The sequence below is a fragment of the Hemibagrus wyckioides genome, linkage group LG16, assembly GCF_019097595.1.
Source record: "Hemibagrus wyckioides isolate EC202008001 linkage group LG16, SWU_Hwy_1.0, whole genome shotgun sequence".
NCBI lineage: Eukaryota > Metazoa > Chordata > Actinopteri > Siluriformes > Bagridae > Hemibagrus > Hemibagrus wyckioides.
In genome coordinates, this window is record NC_080725.1 from 3276565 (window position 1) to 3289461 (window position 12897).

At 40.5% G+C, this 12897-nt stretch overlaps 1 protein-coding gene across 2 annotated transcripts; it reads right to left on the reverse strand.

Annotated features, from left to right (window-relative positions):
* Positions 1-47: 47 nt before the first annotated feature.
* arrb2a (arrestin, beta 2a) lies at positions 48-11860 on the reverse strand. 2 transcript variants are annotated; one of them, XM_058411116.1, is made up of 16 exons: positions 11682-11860; positions 11110-11140; positions 8372-8432; positions 8224-8268; positions 7948-8144; positions 6928-6987; positions 6722-6789; positions 6421-6556; positions 5364-5448; positions 5200-5272; positions 4971-5108; positions 4798-4881; positions 4137-4160; positions 3900-3976; positions 3011-3065; positions 48-2226 (listed from the first exon to the last, which is right to left on the reverse strand). In XM_058411116.1, the coding sequence occupies exons 1-16, from the start codon at positions 11702-11704 to the stop codon at positions 2136-2138; spliced, it is 1248 nt and encodes a 415-aa protein (XP_058267099.1). In that variant the 5' UTR covers positions 11705-11860; the 3' UTR covers positions 48-2135. The 2 variants fall into 2 exon arrangements, with proteins under 2 accessions (XP_058267099.1, XP_058267100.1); XM_058411117.1 differs by lacking the exon at positions 4137-4160 and having other exon boundaries at positions 11682-11859.
* Positions 11861-12897: the final 1037 nt, after the last annotated feature.

Below are 12897 nucleotides of genomic sequence, written 5' to 3' on the forward strand. Positions count from 1 at the left end.
ATTATATTGCAACATTATTTATATATTTGATTCAATAAATGAAACACTTTGGCATTTTATATATTTTATTAAAAAAATTAAATAAATTCTGAAATAAAAAAAAGAAAATGACATGTCACAGTTATTAAACTTGAATTAACATGAAGATAATTATACGTCTTTTTTTTCTCGAGACGTGATGATTTTTTCTTTCCCCACCAAAAGTAGCATGTTTTATTTACACATGAAGGTGCTGTGTGGGAAATGTAAATGTAAACACCGTTCCGACGTGCAGATGACCGTTACAGCTCGACTGATGCGCACTCAGCACCGTCCCTGTCACATATCTCTGAATGAAGAAGGAATAAACCAGTGTACCTGAGGGTTGGACACAGTATGCCATGGACAACACAAACAGACAGCCTATTAGTATTAAACATGTTTAACTGTGTAACTTTGTAAACTCTTTGTAAAACATAACGCAGGGCAAAGAGGTGTGTGTGTGTGTCAGTGCTTACGCCTGGCATTCCCAATACAGTTATTTCTGTAGCATGTTTGTGTTATAACTCAGAATAATGAAGATTATTAACACTCAGTTACTAAAGTCAAAACACATTGTGGAAATTAAGCTAAAAAGGCATTTCAAAATCAACTTCAAGATATCACAGAACAACAAAACAGAAATTCACGCAGTTTGGATTTCTTTTCCAAATCCTTTTTTTGTTTTTGTATTTAACCTCTAACCATAGTTGGCATTATGTAGGCCACCTAGATGCCACATTTGGCTAAAACAGACAAGACTCGCTCTATGGATTCAGCACATTCGGAGCAAGAGAGCAGGGATTCACTTTTGTAAAATATGTCACAATATGCTCTTATGAGGGACTTTTTGTTATGATGGAGGAGTTTTGTGATAATTGTTGTTGGGATTTCTGAGTAAATAAGTATTCTCAAGCCCGGATAAAACGGGAGGGTTGCATCAGGAAGGGCGTCCCGTGCCAAATTGAAAAATGCGGACCGAATGATCCGCTGTGGTGACCCTGAACAGGGAGCAGCTGAAAGAAGCACGACAACAACACGTTACTTTTCCAATTTTATGATGAATTATAATTCATCATCAGTAACTGTTTCATCCTGTCGGTGTTGCAGGGTGTCGGGAATATATGGGGCGAACATACACTGAATAGAACACCACAGGGCATCATGTACACGTTTCCAAACCCCCTATAGGTTTGGGTTGGTGGAAGGAAACTTGTGGAGAAATGTGCAGAACTCTACACAGACAGTAACACAAGCTCAGAAATGGACCTGGAGCTGTGAAGCAGCGATGCTCCCTGTTGCTGCACCATTGTCCTGTCCCGGTAATAAAAACATTCAGGAAATACATTTTATATTCGCCTATTTTATACCGCATATAATGTTGGTCTAAATGATTCTCGGGAAAGAACTCGGCCTACATGCGAAGGGCAGCTTGGTATGAGGAAAAGAAAAGTTCACTGTTATCAAAATGGCATTAATTTCTAGCATATACAGTACAAGACTCCCAGTAAAAAGAGTAGATGATCGTAAAACCACGTGTAGAGGAAGTTTATACTTTTTAGGTTGCTTATTTTATAAATTTAAAATAAATCTAGCTCAGATTTTTATTTTTAGATTCCACTGCATTCTTGCAGTTTGGCTTGTTCACATTATCAGCAGTGCAGGTATATTTATATTACCCGCAACACATAGAAACGTCTGTAACCAAGCTAGTCTAGTGAGAATGATTACAGACCTGCAGCTCTCCTTAGACTTGAACAGACCTATGTGCAATTACTGGCATTGTAATGTGGCATCTAGATTTCCTACATGGATGCTTGGCACAAGAATCACATGCGCTCATAAGAGAAGGAGGTTAATTCTCTCATGTTTTTTTTTTTTTTTTTTCCTTTTGTTCAGTGCTCTTTAAGTTACAGCACCTCTCCTCAAATGATCCTTTTTGGCGTTTGGAAAATGTTGGCAAAACAGTTTCATCAAAGGAATGATAATAGGACTAGGAAGGAGATCCGATATGAAAGATTGTTCTTTTGGAGTAAATTAGATGGTGATTTTTCTTCATCTTCATGCTGTAAGTTTCCAGGCTGAGTGAGAAAAAAAAAAAGAGAAGGAAAGAAGGCTCAGCAGTCCTCATCCTTATCATCAGTGGTTCCTTTTAACCGCAAACGGGCAAAATCTTCAAACACCAGGTCATCATCCTGGGTGAAGCTACTACAGGAAAAAAAAAAACAAAGAAAATTCTCTAGATAAATAAAACCACGTGTTTGCTTTTAAACACACACACACAAACACGTATGTATATTACAGTTATATGTAATATGTATATAATACTATATTGCCAAAAGTTTTGGGACACCCCTCCAAGCCATCGAATTCAGGTGTTGTTTTTCAGGGGTTGGGCTCAGCCCCATAGTTCCAGTGAAAGGATCTCTTAATGCTTCAGCTTCATACCAAGACATTTTGGACAATATCATGCTCCCAACTTTGTGGGAACAGTTTGGGGATGACCCCTTCCTGTTCCAACATGACTGCACACCAGTGCACAAAGCAAGGTCCATAAAGACATGGATGAGTGAGTTTGGTGTGGAGGAACTTGACTGGTCCTGACCTCAACCTGATAAAACACCTTTGGGATGAATTAGAGAGGAGACTGTGAACCAGACCAAAACTGGGACGCCTGCCTTTACATGCACATGAATGTAATATGGAGTTGTCCCGCCCTTTGCAGCTCTAACAGCTTCAACTCTTCTGGGAAGGCTTTCCACAAGGTTTAGGAGTGTGTTTATGGGAATTTTTGACCATTCCTCTAGAAGTGCATTTGTGAGGTCAGGCACTGATGTTGGACGAGAAGGTCTGGCTCTCAGTCTCCGCCCTAATTCATCCCAAAGGTGTGCTATGGGGTTGAGGTCAGGACTCTGTGCAGGCCGGTCAAGTTTCTCAAAACTTTTGGCAATATAGTGTACTTTGAATGGATGAAAAAATGACATGAATTTACTTTGTGTCAAACTCTATGAGGTTGGTATCGATAGGAGGGTCCGCCTCGGGCACAGCTGTAAGAAAAATATTGATATCAATCAAGACACTTCAGAAAGACAGAAATACGGAATACCAATGATTTAACCAGAACTGGATTTACTTTCATGCCACTATTTTTCCACAGTAAATTCTTCACTTTAAAGGATCTGAACATTTCATGAATAAAAGCACCAAGGCAGCTTTTGTTGTATTAAAGGTATTAAAATGATTCAAAACACACTATTTATAAGAAAGATTTATTGATAATGACCCTTGATAAAAACAGAAGATACTGCTTTATTTTTGTCCTGGATCATCCTTCAATCATTAAACCCCGACTCTGAACAGGAGTTTAATGATTCAATGTTTAATGAATCAATGATCCTGATTCTCTCAACCTGGGCTTTTGCAGAATTGCTTGTACACAAACGTGGCTTCAGACCAACACACACATGACCAATGATAGGACAGCATGGCCATTGGTGAACCGTGTCCAAATCAATATGCAACACTTTAGACTAAGGAGACCACAAGTTCACTAGGAGTTGAACGAAGGGGCAGAGACTGGATTTTACATACCACACACTTTAAGATAATTCCCTGATTATCTTCTAATGTGTCTCATGCATTTTTTCCACATGATTTTTCACATGCTTATCACATGATTATGCAAACGAGGCCACTTTTATAGACCTTGCGCTGTTATTCAAGTCACAGTTTTGCAGCGCTACATAAATCAGTGTTCTGTGACGTCAACAGTATAATAATTAGACACTACGACCATAGAATGCCTATTCATTTTTCAGGAATATGGCCAACAAGCTAACTTTGTTGAAATGAACGAATCAGTGCTGAAGTACAGCTGGTACCTGAGGCTGGTCGAGAAGTGGGAACATCTATCGGTTTAGGATGCATTAGGACAAATGGGAGCTCGACTGAGACGTCTCTGCGGGAAGAAAGGATGCGACAGTTATACTGCTTGCAGGATACGATCATTCAGTTACTTCACAACAAGAGGAAACAGATGAGTAGCAGAAAGAGCAAGCTTCACTGCAAACCTGGACAGGCAAATCAAGAAGCCACAGTGATGCACAGTGTATATTTACCTCTCCAGTAAGCTGCTTAAAAGTCTGATGCAACGCAGGAGGGTTAACAGACAGATGGAGGGAAACAGATACACAGAGAATAAGATGAAACACCAGCAGAGAACGGAATGATGTGAAAACACAAATGACTTCATGAAAGCAAAAGGTTAAGGGACAGCATCAGCAGCTACCCCGCTGCTGGAACATGTACTCTCAGGTATAAAAATTCTTTGGCTGGGAGAGAACAAAAATCTCACAAAGAGAACAGTAAGAAAATGGTAACGGTATATGATTATCTGAGGGTTGCCTTTGAGCATATTCAAATGTTCCAACAGCGGACATCTGGCTATTAAAACCCTACAGCCTTGCTTTTTAGCCATCATCAGTTCTCATATGCAGTCATTTAAATCAAATCTAACAGCAGTACAAGGAGAACATGACGGCAGTTCAATACAGACAGAACACTGCTCAGTGTAAGCATTGTGAGCCACAATAGTTCAGAGCTGTGAAGCATTTATCTCAAATATAGATTTCTAAAAAGCATACCTTACTGAAGCCCTTTGACGCATGAATTGTAATAGCTAAACCCCGTGGAGAGAATAAGTGCCAGGCTACAAATGCACCCTGCTACAGTATAACTGCATTATCGAAGAGAGGGTTTGTTCCTGAGAAACTGACTCACCCTCCACGGGAGACGACCAGCTTAACTTTGACTCGATACGACACCAGAACTCCAAGAACCTCCTTATTACATCCGTCTTTAACACTGCAAAAAGTGTAAAATCAGAGAAGGAAAATCAGTTTGCTCACCCGTTCCACGGACAATATGAATACAGACACATACTCCTTACTAACATGGTGCTGGAGGCCAGGTTGGTATCTTCATGCTTGAGCTTGCCATCAAGAGCCAGCCCTCGCTTCTCTCGGTTATTATTCAGGGTGGGAGTGAGAGTGTACACCTTACAGAATGTGGAGCTGGATGACACCTGGTCACTGAAAAGAGATGAAATCCAGTCAGTTTAACGTCACTGATGCAGTCGCTTTAGTGTATTCTACTGAGTAAATACAAAAGGTTGTTGCTCACTCTGCCTCAAGCTGAGCCACAGGACATTTGTACTGAGCTGTGCTGAACAGACAGATGTCAGCATACTGCCGCACTGAGGAAAGTAAAAGAAGTTATCCCTAACTGCTTAAAGTAAATCAGAGCACAAGACAAAACACATGTAACAGATGTGGAGAACATCTTGCCTGATATTTTGACTCGTTTCACAGTCTTGGTTGAGTTGTTGGTGACGTGAACATTCACGCTGATGGGCTCTCCGTGATAATACAACTGTACAAAAAGAACAAACATCTTAGACCTGTAGATTTTATATTTTTTAAATGTATTTAGTGCATCCATGCTAATACTGAATACTTTAAAAAAAAAAAAAGAAAGGTTTTGGTTTCTGAGAGTTTTTTAGGGATTATATGATGACTGGCAGGAGCCAACAGCCAATCAGGAGGGAGAGAATGAGAATGCATCAGAGTGTGAAGAAATGGATGTAAAAGAGTGAAAGCATCTGATATGAATCTATTCAAGGGTTTGTTTTCTTTCTAAACAGGTATATACACTATATTGCCAAAAGTTTTGGGACACCCCTCTAAGTCATTGAATTCAGGGGTTGGGCTCGGTCCCTTAATTCCAGTGAAAGGAACTCTTAATGCTTCAGCTTACCAAGACATTTTGGACAATTTCATGCTCCCAACCAGTGCACAAAGCAAGGTCCATAAAGACATGGATGAGTGAGTTTGGTGTGGAGGAACTTGACTGGCCTGCACAAAATCCTGACCTCAATATGATAGGGATGAATTAGAGTGGAGACTGTGAGCCAGACCTTCTCGTCCAACATCAATGCCTGACCTCACAAATGCGCTTCTAGAGAAATGGTCAAAAATTCCCATAAACACACTCCTAAACCTTGTGGAAAGGCTTCCCAGAAAGCCTTCCCAAAGGGCGGGACAACTCTATATCACATTCATGTGCATGTAAAGGCAGACGTCCCAGTTTTGGCCTGGCTCACAATCTCCACTCTAATTCATCCCAAATTATCTTCATTATGGAGTTTGTACTCAACTTGGTGAGAAATTGTTGAGCAACTGATTAGAACTGAGATTAATCCACAGCACAAGCCACATTACAAGTAACATGCAACTGCATTATTTCTACCAGAGAGATTAAAATGCCAAAAATCGTACTTCCTGTATTAAATAAACAGCATTGCAAAATCAACTTCAGCTTAACTCATTCCAGTAACATAGTCACCTCTTTATCTAGAGACGCCTCAAGATGCAGAGAGCGGTCAGACATCAGGAAGCTCCGTGTTGTCTCCACCATCGGCTGAGGACCGGGCTTCTCAGGAGCATACTGCACTTTACGAATCACCAATCTGACAGAATTTCTGGAACATACGCCCACAAAAAAAAACTCATAAATCTAATAAACAACAAATCAAGCTAAGACTAAATGGATTTGTTGATAAATCAGTCATGCCCCTATAGGCCAAGATGATTTAATTCATGCGGGCACAGAAAGTGCTGAGTCATAAAGAAGAAAAAAGGCTTACCGTTTATGAATCTTCTCCTCCACAGACCTGGCACAGAAAGCTCTTATCTCATAATCTACCCCACAGGCCTGGGCAGAGAGAGAGAGATGTTAATGAGGTGTTATAATAATAAAACAAGTCATCATAGCAATCAAGCCAAAGAAGAACTAAAAGTGGATCAAAAACAAAACATTTTGGGAAATTATTTGAAAAGCGTTTAGGAGTACCTTTCCAGTGTCTTCAGGACCAGGCTGCAGGGTAACTGAACATGGCAAGTTTTGGGGGATCTGAAACAGAAAAGCATTTAATACACACTGCGTTTTCTAAAGACTAGCTTTACGTCTCTATACTAGTGCTTAAAGATTAAGTAATTATGGTACACACACAAAAAGAGCCAGCATATATGTAGTAGGGGTCTTAAAGACTGACACCACACCAAATTATTGAAAGTAAATGTTCAATCATTTAAATAATTAATCTTCATGAAACTCTATTTAAATGTAAGCGAATGTGTGATATTGTCTATGTCAACCAATACCAAGAAACTCTAAAATTCATGCAAATATTCTGCTTTTCACTCAAGCAGGTATCAATAATATAATAAGTAAATTAGACAAGAATGCAAAACAGAAGCATTTTCACTACAGCTCTCAGAATTTTGGACTTCACTGTACACCGATCAGGCATAACATTATGAGCAGTGAGAGGTGAAGTGAATAAGACTGATGATCTCCTCATCATGGCACCTGTTAGTGGGTGGGATATATTAGGCAGCAAGTCAACATTTTGTCCTCAAAGTTGATGTGTTAGAAGCAGGAAAAATGGACAAGTGTAAGGATTTGAGCGAGTTTGATGAAGGACCAAATTGTGATGGCTAGACCACTGGATCAGAGCATCTCCAAAACTGCAGCTCTTGTGGGGTGTTCCCGGTCTGCAGTGGTCAGTATCTATCAAAAGTGCTCCAAGGAAGGAACAGTGGTGATGCGGCGACAGGGTCATGGCCGGCCAAGGCTCACTGATGTACGTGGGGAGCGAAGGCTGGCCCGTGTGATCCGATCTAATAGACGAGCTACTGTTGATCAAGAAGTTAATGCTGGTTCTGATAGAAAGGTGTCAGAATACACGGTGCAGGACGGGTCAGGACTGTTTTGCCAGCGAAAGAGGGACCAACACAATATTAGTCAGGTGGTCATAATGTTATGCCTGATCAGTGTATGTTCTATCAGGAATAATCGATTCTTACTTACAGTAAAGTGAAAAGGATGAGCCTGCTGGCCCAATTTCTTCAGGAGTCTCTCCTGAAGTCGACTGTTGGCCTTGCGCTCTTCCGCTATAGGTGGGAAAGCCTGAAAAGTAGATATGTAAAGATCTTTCCGGAAGGAAAGTCCAAGGACGTCCAGGTCCTCCCGTCCATAACGGAAGGCACAAGTTAACGTCACAAATACTAGGGAAGAAAAAAATCAGATGTGAATACAGTGGGGGGGGGTTTTTCACATGGATCACAATCTAACATGCTATTTTACCTTTTCTGTCTTTGAGATATTCCGGGTCTACCAGTATGACTCCATCTGTAAAGAAAGTAATCCGAATATTATTTAACCCAAGTGGAATTTTCCTTACAAATCATGCAAATTTAAGTCAGCTGGAATTCCAGATGTGGAGTCAACTCACCTACAGGATCCACCTGATCTAAATGATCCACAAAATCCCTTTTCCCCAAGTATACTGTAATCTGAAATAGATGGTAAATCAAATTGTTTAAAACACACAGCAGGTAAATGTGAACACAAAACAAACCAAAAATTTGAGTGGATATGACACTGATACTGCAATAGATTAGACATCATCATAATACAATATTGTCTGGTATCAATGCTTTTATAACTTCATTACAGCTCTGTCTTATGCAGATACCTTCACATGAGAATTACAGTGCATCCAGGAAGCATTCACAGCGCTTCATTTTTTCCCTCCATCCTGACAAGTCTCCCAGTTCCTGCCGCTGAAAAACATGCCCACAGTATGATGCTGCCACCACCACCATGCTTCGCTGTAGGGATGGTATTGGCCAGGTGATGAGCGATGCCTGGTTTCCTCCAGACATGAAGCTTGTCAATCTTTGTTACATCAGAACAGAGAATTTTTTTTCTCATGGTCTAAGAGTCCTTCAGGTGCCTTTTGGCAAACTCCAGGTGGGCAGTCATGTGCCTTTTACTGAGAAGTGCCTTCTGACTGATGGTTGCTCTTCTGGAAGGTTCTCCTCTCTCCACAGAGAAATGCTGGAGCTCTTTCAGAGTGAACGTCAGGTTCTTGGTCACCTCCCTGACTAAGGCCCTTCTCTCCTGATCGCTCAGTTTAGCTGGGTGGCCCGCTCTAGGAAGAGTCCTGGTGGTTCAAAACTTCTTCCAATAATGGATGATGGAGGCCACTGTGCTCAATGGGACCTTCAATGCTGCAGAAATTTTTCTGTACCCTTCCCCAGATCTGTGCCTCAATACAATCCTGTCTCAGAGGCCTACAGACAATTCCTTGGACTTCATGGCTTGGTTTGTGCTCTGACATGCACTGTTAACAGTGGGACCTTATATAGACGTGTGTGCCTTTCCAAATCACGTCCAATCAAGTGAATCCAATCAAGTTGTAGAAATATCTCAAGGATGATCATTGGAAACAGGATGCACCTTGGCAAAGGCTGTGATTACTTATACACATAGTTTTTTATTTTTAATATATTTGCAAAGATTTCAAACAAATTTCTTTCATGTTGTCATTATGGGGTATTGTTTGTAAAATTTTGAGAATAATGAATTTAATCCATTTTGGAATAAGGCTGTAACATAACAAAATGTGGGAAAAAATGAAGCGCTGTGAATACTTTCCGGATGCACTGTATAACGTCAATGTAATTAATTAGGAAGGGGTTAAGTGTGAACACAAGCCACATTTAAAATCCCCCTGAAACATAGTCATGGCATTCACATTCAAGGCATACTTAAATCCGTGTAAACAACAGCTGAAGTGAAGTGAAGTGAAGAACGACTACAGTCAAGTGTCCACAGGGGGAACACAACAGGACGGAACAAAAAGAATTACATAGGATAACATCTGGAAGCAAAAGCACGTCTAAAACAAAGGGGAAAATTAGGATGACCGACCATCAGCAGAGAGAAAAAAACAGGTAATAAACACAGGAGACACATGTCATCTAAGACTTTCATGAAAAATGTGAATCCTGTTAAAACCGAAACATCATCATCACAGCTAACATAACCAGCTGATCGGAGGTTAAAATCTAGTTTCAGAATAACAAATCTGTTTGGTCAGAAGGTGTTAATTTTTTTCCATAACAGCAGAAATCGTTCTAAGGTGGATGTGGTAGCTTAGTTGGTAAAGGTTGTGAGTTCGAATCCCAGGTCCACCAAGCTGCCACTGCTGGGCCCCTGAGCAAGGCCCTTAACCCTCAATTGCTCAGTTGTATAAAATGAGATAAAATTGTAAGTCGCTCTGGATAAGCGCGTCTGCTAAATGGCAGAAATGTAAATGTTCTAACACAATATTTTTTCAATAACTCATTCAAGGACACTGAATGAATGCCAAATGTGCGAATATGTGTGAATGTATGATCCTAGACGAATAACAATTGGAACAGAAAAAAAGGATAATTGTGCCGCTGTCTGTAAGTAGTTGTTTACTTTTAACAATTATTAAAGGAGACAGCAGGGTCAGCGACTTGTAACGGTCAGTATGTTTTACAGCACGACACAGCTTTCTGTCTTCAGGTATGGAAATACACTATATGGCCAAAGGTTTTGGGACACCCCTCCAAATCATTGAATTCAGGTGTTGGGCTCGGCCCCTTAGTTCCAGTGAAAGGAACTCTTAATGCTTCAGCTTCATACCAAGACATTTTGGACAATTTCATGCTCCCAACTTTGTGGGAACAGTTTGGGGATGACCCCTTCCTGTTCCAACATGACTGCACACCAGTGACCAAAGCAAGGTCCATAAAGACATGGATGAGTGAGTTTGCTGTGGAGGAACTTGACTGGCCTGCACAGAGTCCTGACCTCAACCCCATAGAACACCTTTGGGACGAATTAGAGTGGAGACTGTGAACCAGACCTTCTCGTCCAACATCAGTGCCTGACCTCATAATTGCACTTCTAGAGAAATGGTCAAAAATTCCTAAACATAAACACACTCCTAAACCTTGTGGAAAGCCTTCCCAGAAGAGTTGAAGCTGTTATAGCTGCAAAGGGCGGGACAACTCCATATTACATTCATGTGCATGTAAAGGCAGGCGTCCCAAAACCTTTGGCAATGTAGTGCATCATATTTCTGCTTGTTCATCCACCTTGAATCAATGCATTGCATATAATAAGAATGAATAAAGTATTAATTAAATTTACCTTGCAATTCGGACTGGACTTCTTGAATACCCTAGAGAAAGAAAAGAATTTAAGAGTAACCCAAGAAACACAGACAAATATCTGGTGTTCTCTGTGAGGAAAAATGAACCAGGGAACTATAAAGCAGTGAGTAGCTGCTACTGTATATCCTCACAATGTCGCAAACAGATTTTCTTTTATAAAGAGACACTTTGCTCAAAAAGAAGTAGACATCTTACAGCTGTTCGTTCAGGGTGTGTGTGTGTGTGTGTGTGTGTGTGTGTGTATAGTGATGCTAAGTTAAAGCTTTAGCAAACAAAACAAGCGTCCACAGCTAATTATCACGAGCCACTTCCGCCGTTAAACCGAACACTGTTCTTAATTCTGTTATAAAAATCGTTATTATTACATATTATATAAAACACAAACCAGTCACCTAGATGGGCGGCATAATTAATTAGTTAGTTATGTAAATACCCGGTAGTGTTTATCCGCCTAGCTATCTACACAGCTAACGATAGTGTCCGTGTTACGAAGAAGAATATTTAAAAAAATCCAGCCAGAGATGTAGATGAAAGCGGGCAAAATCTCACCGGGTGCCGGCCTTGTCCCCCATAATCCAGGGAGAAATGCAAAGCTTGACAATTTGACGAATCAATAAAGGTTAAGTGTTGTTTTGTTTCATAAAACACATCGAACGTTATGGGTATTTTAGCTGCGCTACATAACAGCGGGAAGAGCAGCTACAACGAGCAACCGGTCTGACCGGAAGTACCGTAATGTTCAGCACAAGACGCCCTGTTTTCTTTCATAATAAAATATTCCACATTTCAAACGAGTTGGACTTTGATCAAAAGAATCAATGTTTTAACAAATTTTACCCATTTTATTGTATATGAATTGATGCAAAATTATTGCATAAACACTATATCGCCAAAACCTTTGGGACGCCTGCCTTTACATGCACATGAATGTAATATGGAGTTGTCCCGCCCTTTGCAGCTATAACAGCTTCAACTCTTCTGGGAAGGCTTTCCACAAGGTTTAGGAGTGTGTTTATGTTTAGGAATTTGTGATCATTCCTGTAGAAGTGCATTTATGAGGTCAGGCACTGATGTTGGATGAGAAGGTCTGGCTCGCAGTCTCCATTCTAATTCATCCCAAAGGTGTTCTATGGGGTTGAGGTCAGGACTCTGTGCAGACCAGTCCAGTTCCTCCACACCACAAAGTTGGGAGCATGAAATTGTGCAAAATGTCTTGGTATGAAGCTGAAGCATTAAGAGTTCCTTTCACTGGCACTAAGGGGCTGAGCCCAACCCCTGAAAAACACCTGAATTCAATGATTTGGAGGGGTGTCCCAAAACTTTTGCCAATATATTGTGTGTGTATATATATATATATATATATATATATATATATATATATATATATATATGCCATATAGACCACTGACCATTAAACCCACATTGTGTTCTTCCCCAAACTGGTGAAAACACAGTTGAACCAACAGTCTCTAAATGCTGCAGTTTAAAATTGAAGGGTCTCAAAACATGCTGGAACATGACATGAACACATAGTTTATCACTGGAGTGGAAGAACTCGAGTGGCCTGTTTAACCTGACCTCAACCCCACTGAACACGTTTAAAGGATCTCCAACACTGACTTCCAGGCCTCCTAACCTGACATCAGTTGACCTTACAAATGCTCTTGTAGCTGAATGGGGGGGAAAGCCTTTCCAGAAGAGCAAAGGGAGTTTAAATCTGGAATGGGATATTCAAAAAGCAGACGTGGGTGTGATGTTGACCTGT

Coding starts and splice junctions, on each gene's coding strand:
- arrb2a (XM_058411116.1), bottom strand. CDS start 11,704: ATGGGGGACAAGGCCGGCACCCG. Junction 11,141..11,681: donor GGGGACAAGGCCGGCACCCG/GTGAGATTTTGC, acceptor TTCTTTCTCTAG/GGTATTCAAGAAGTCCAGTC. Junction 6,790..6,927: donor GTCCTGAAGACACTGGAAAG/GTACTCCTAAAC, acceptor CTCTCTGCCCAG/GCCTGTGGGGTAGATTATGA.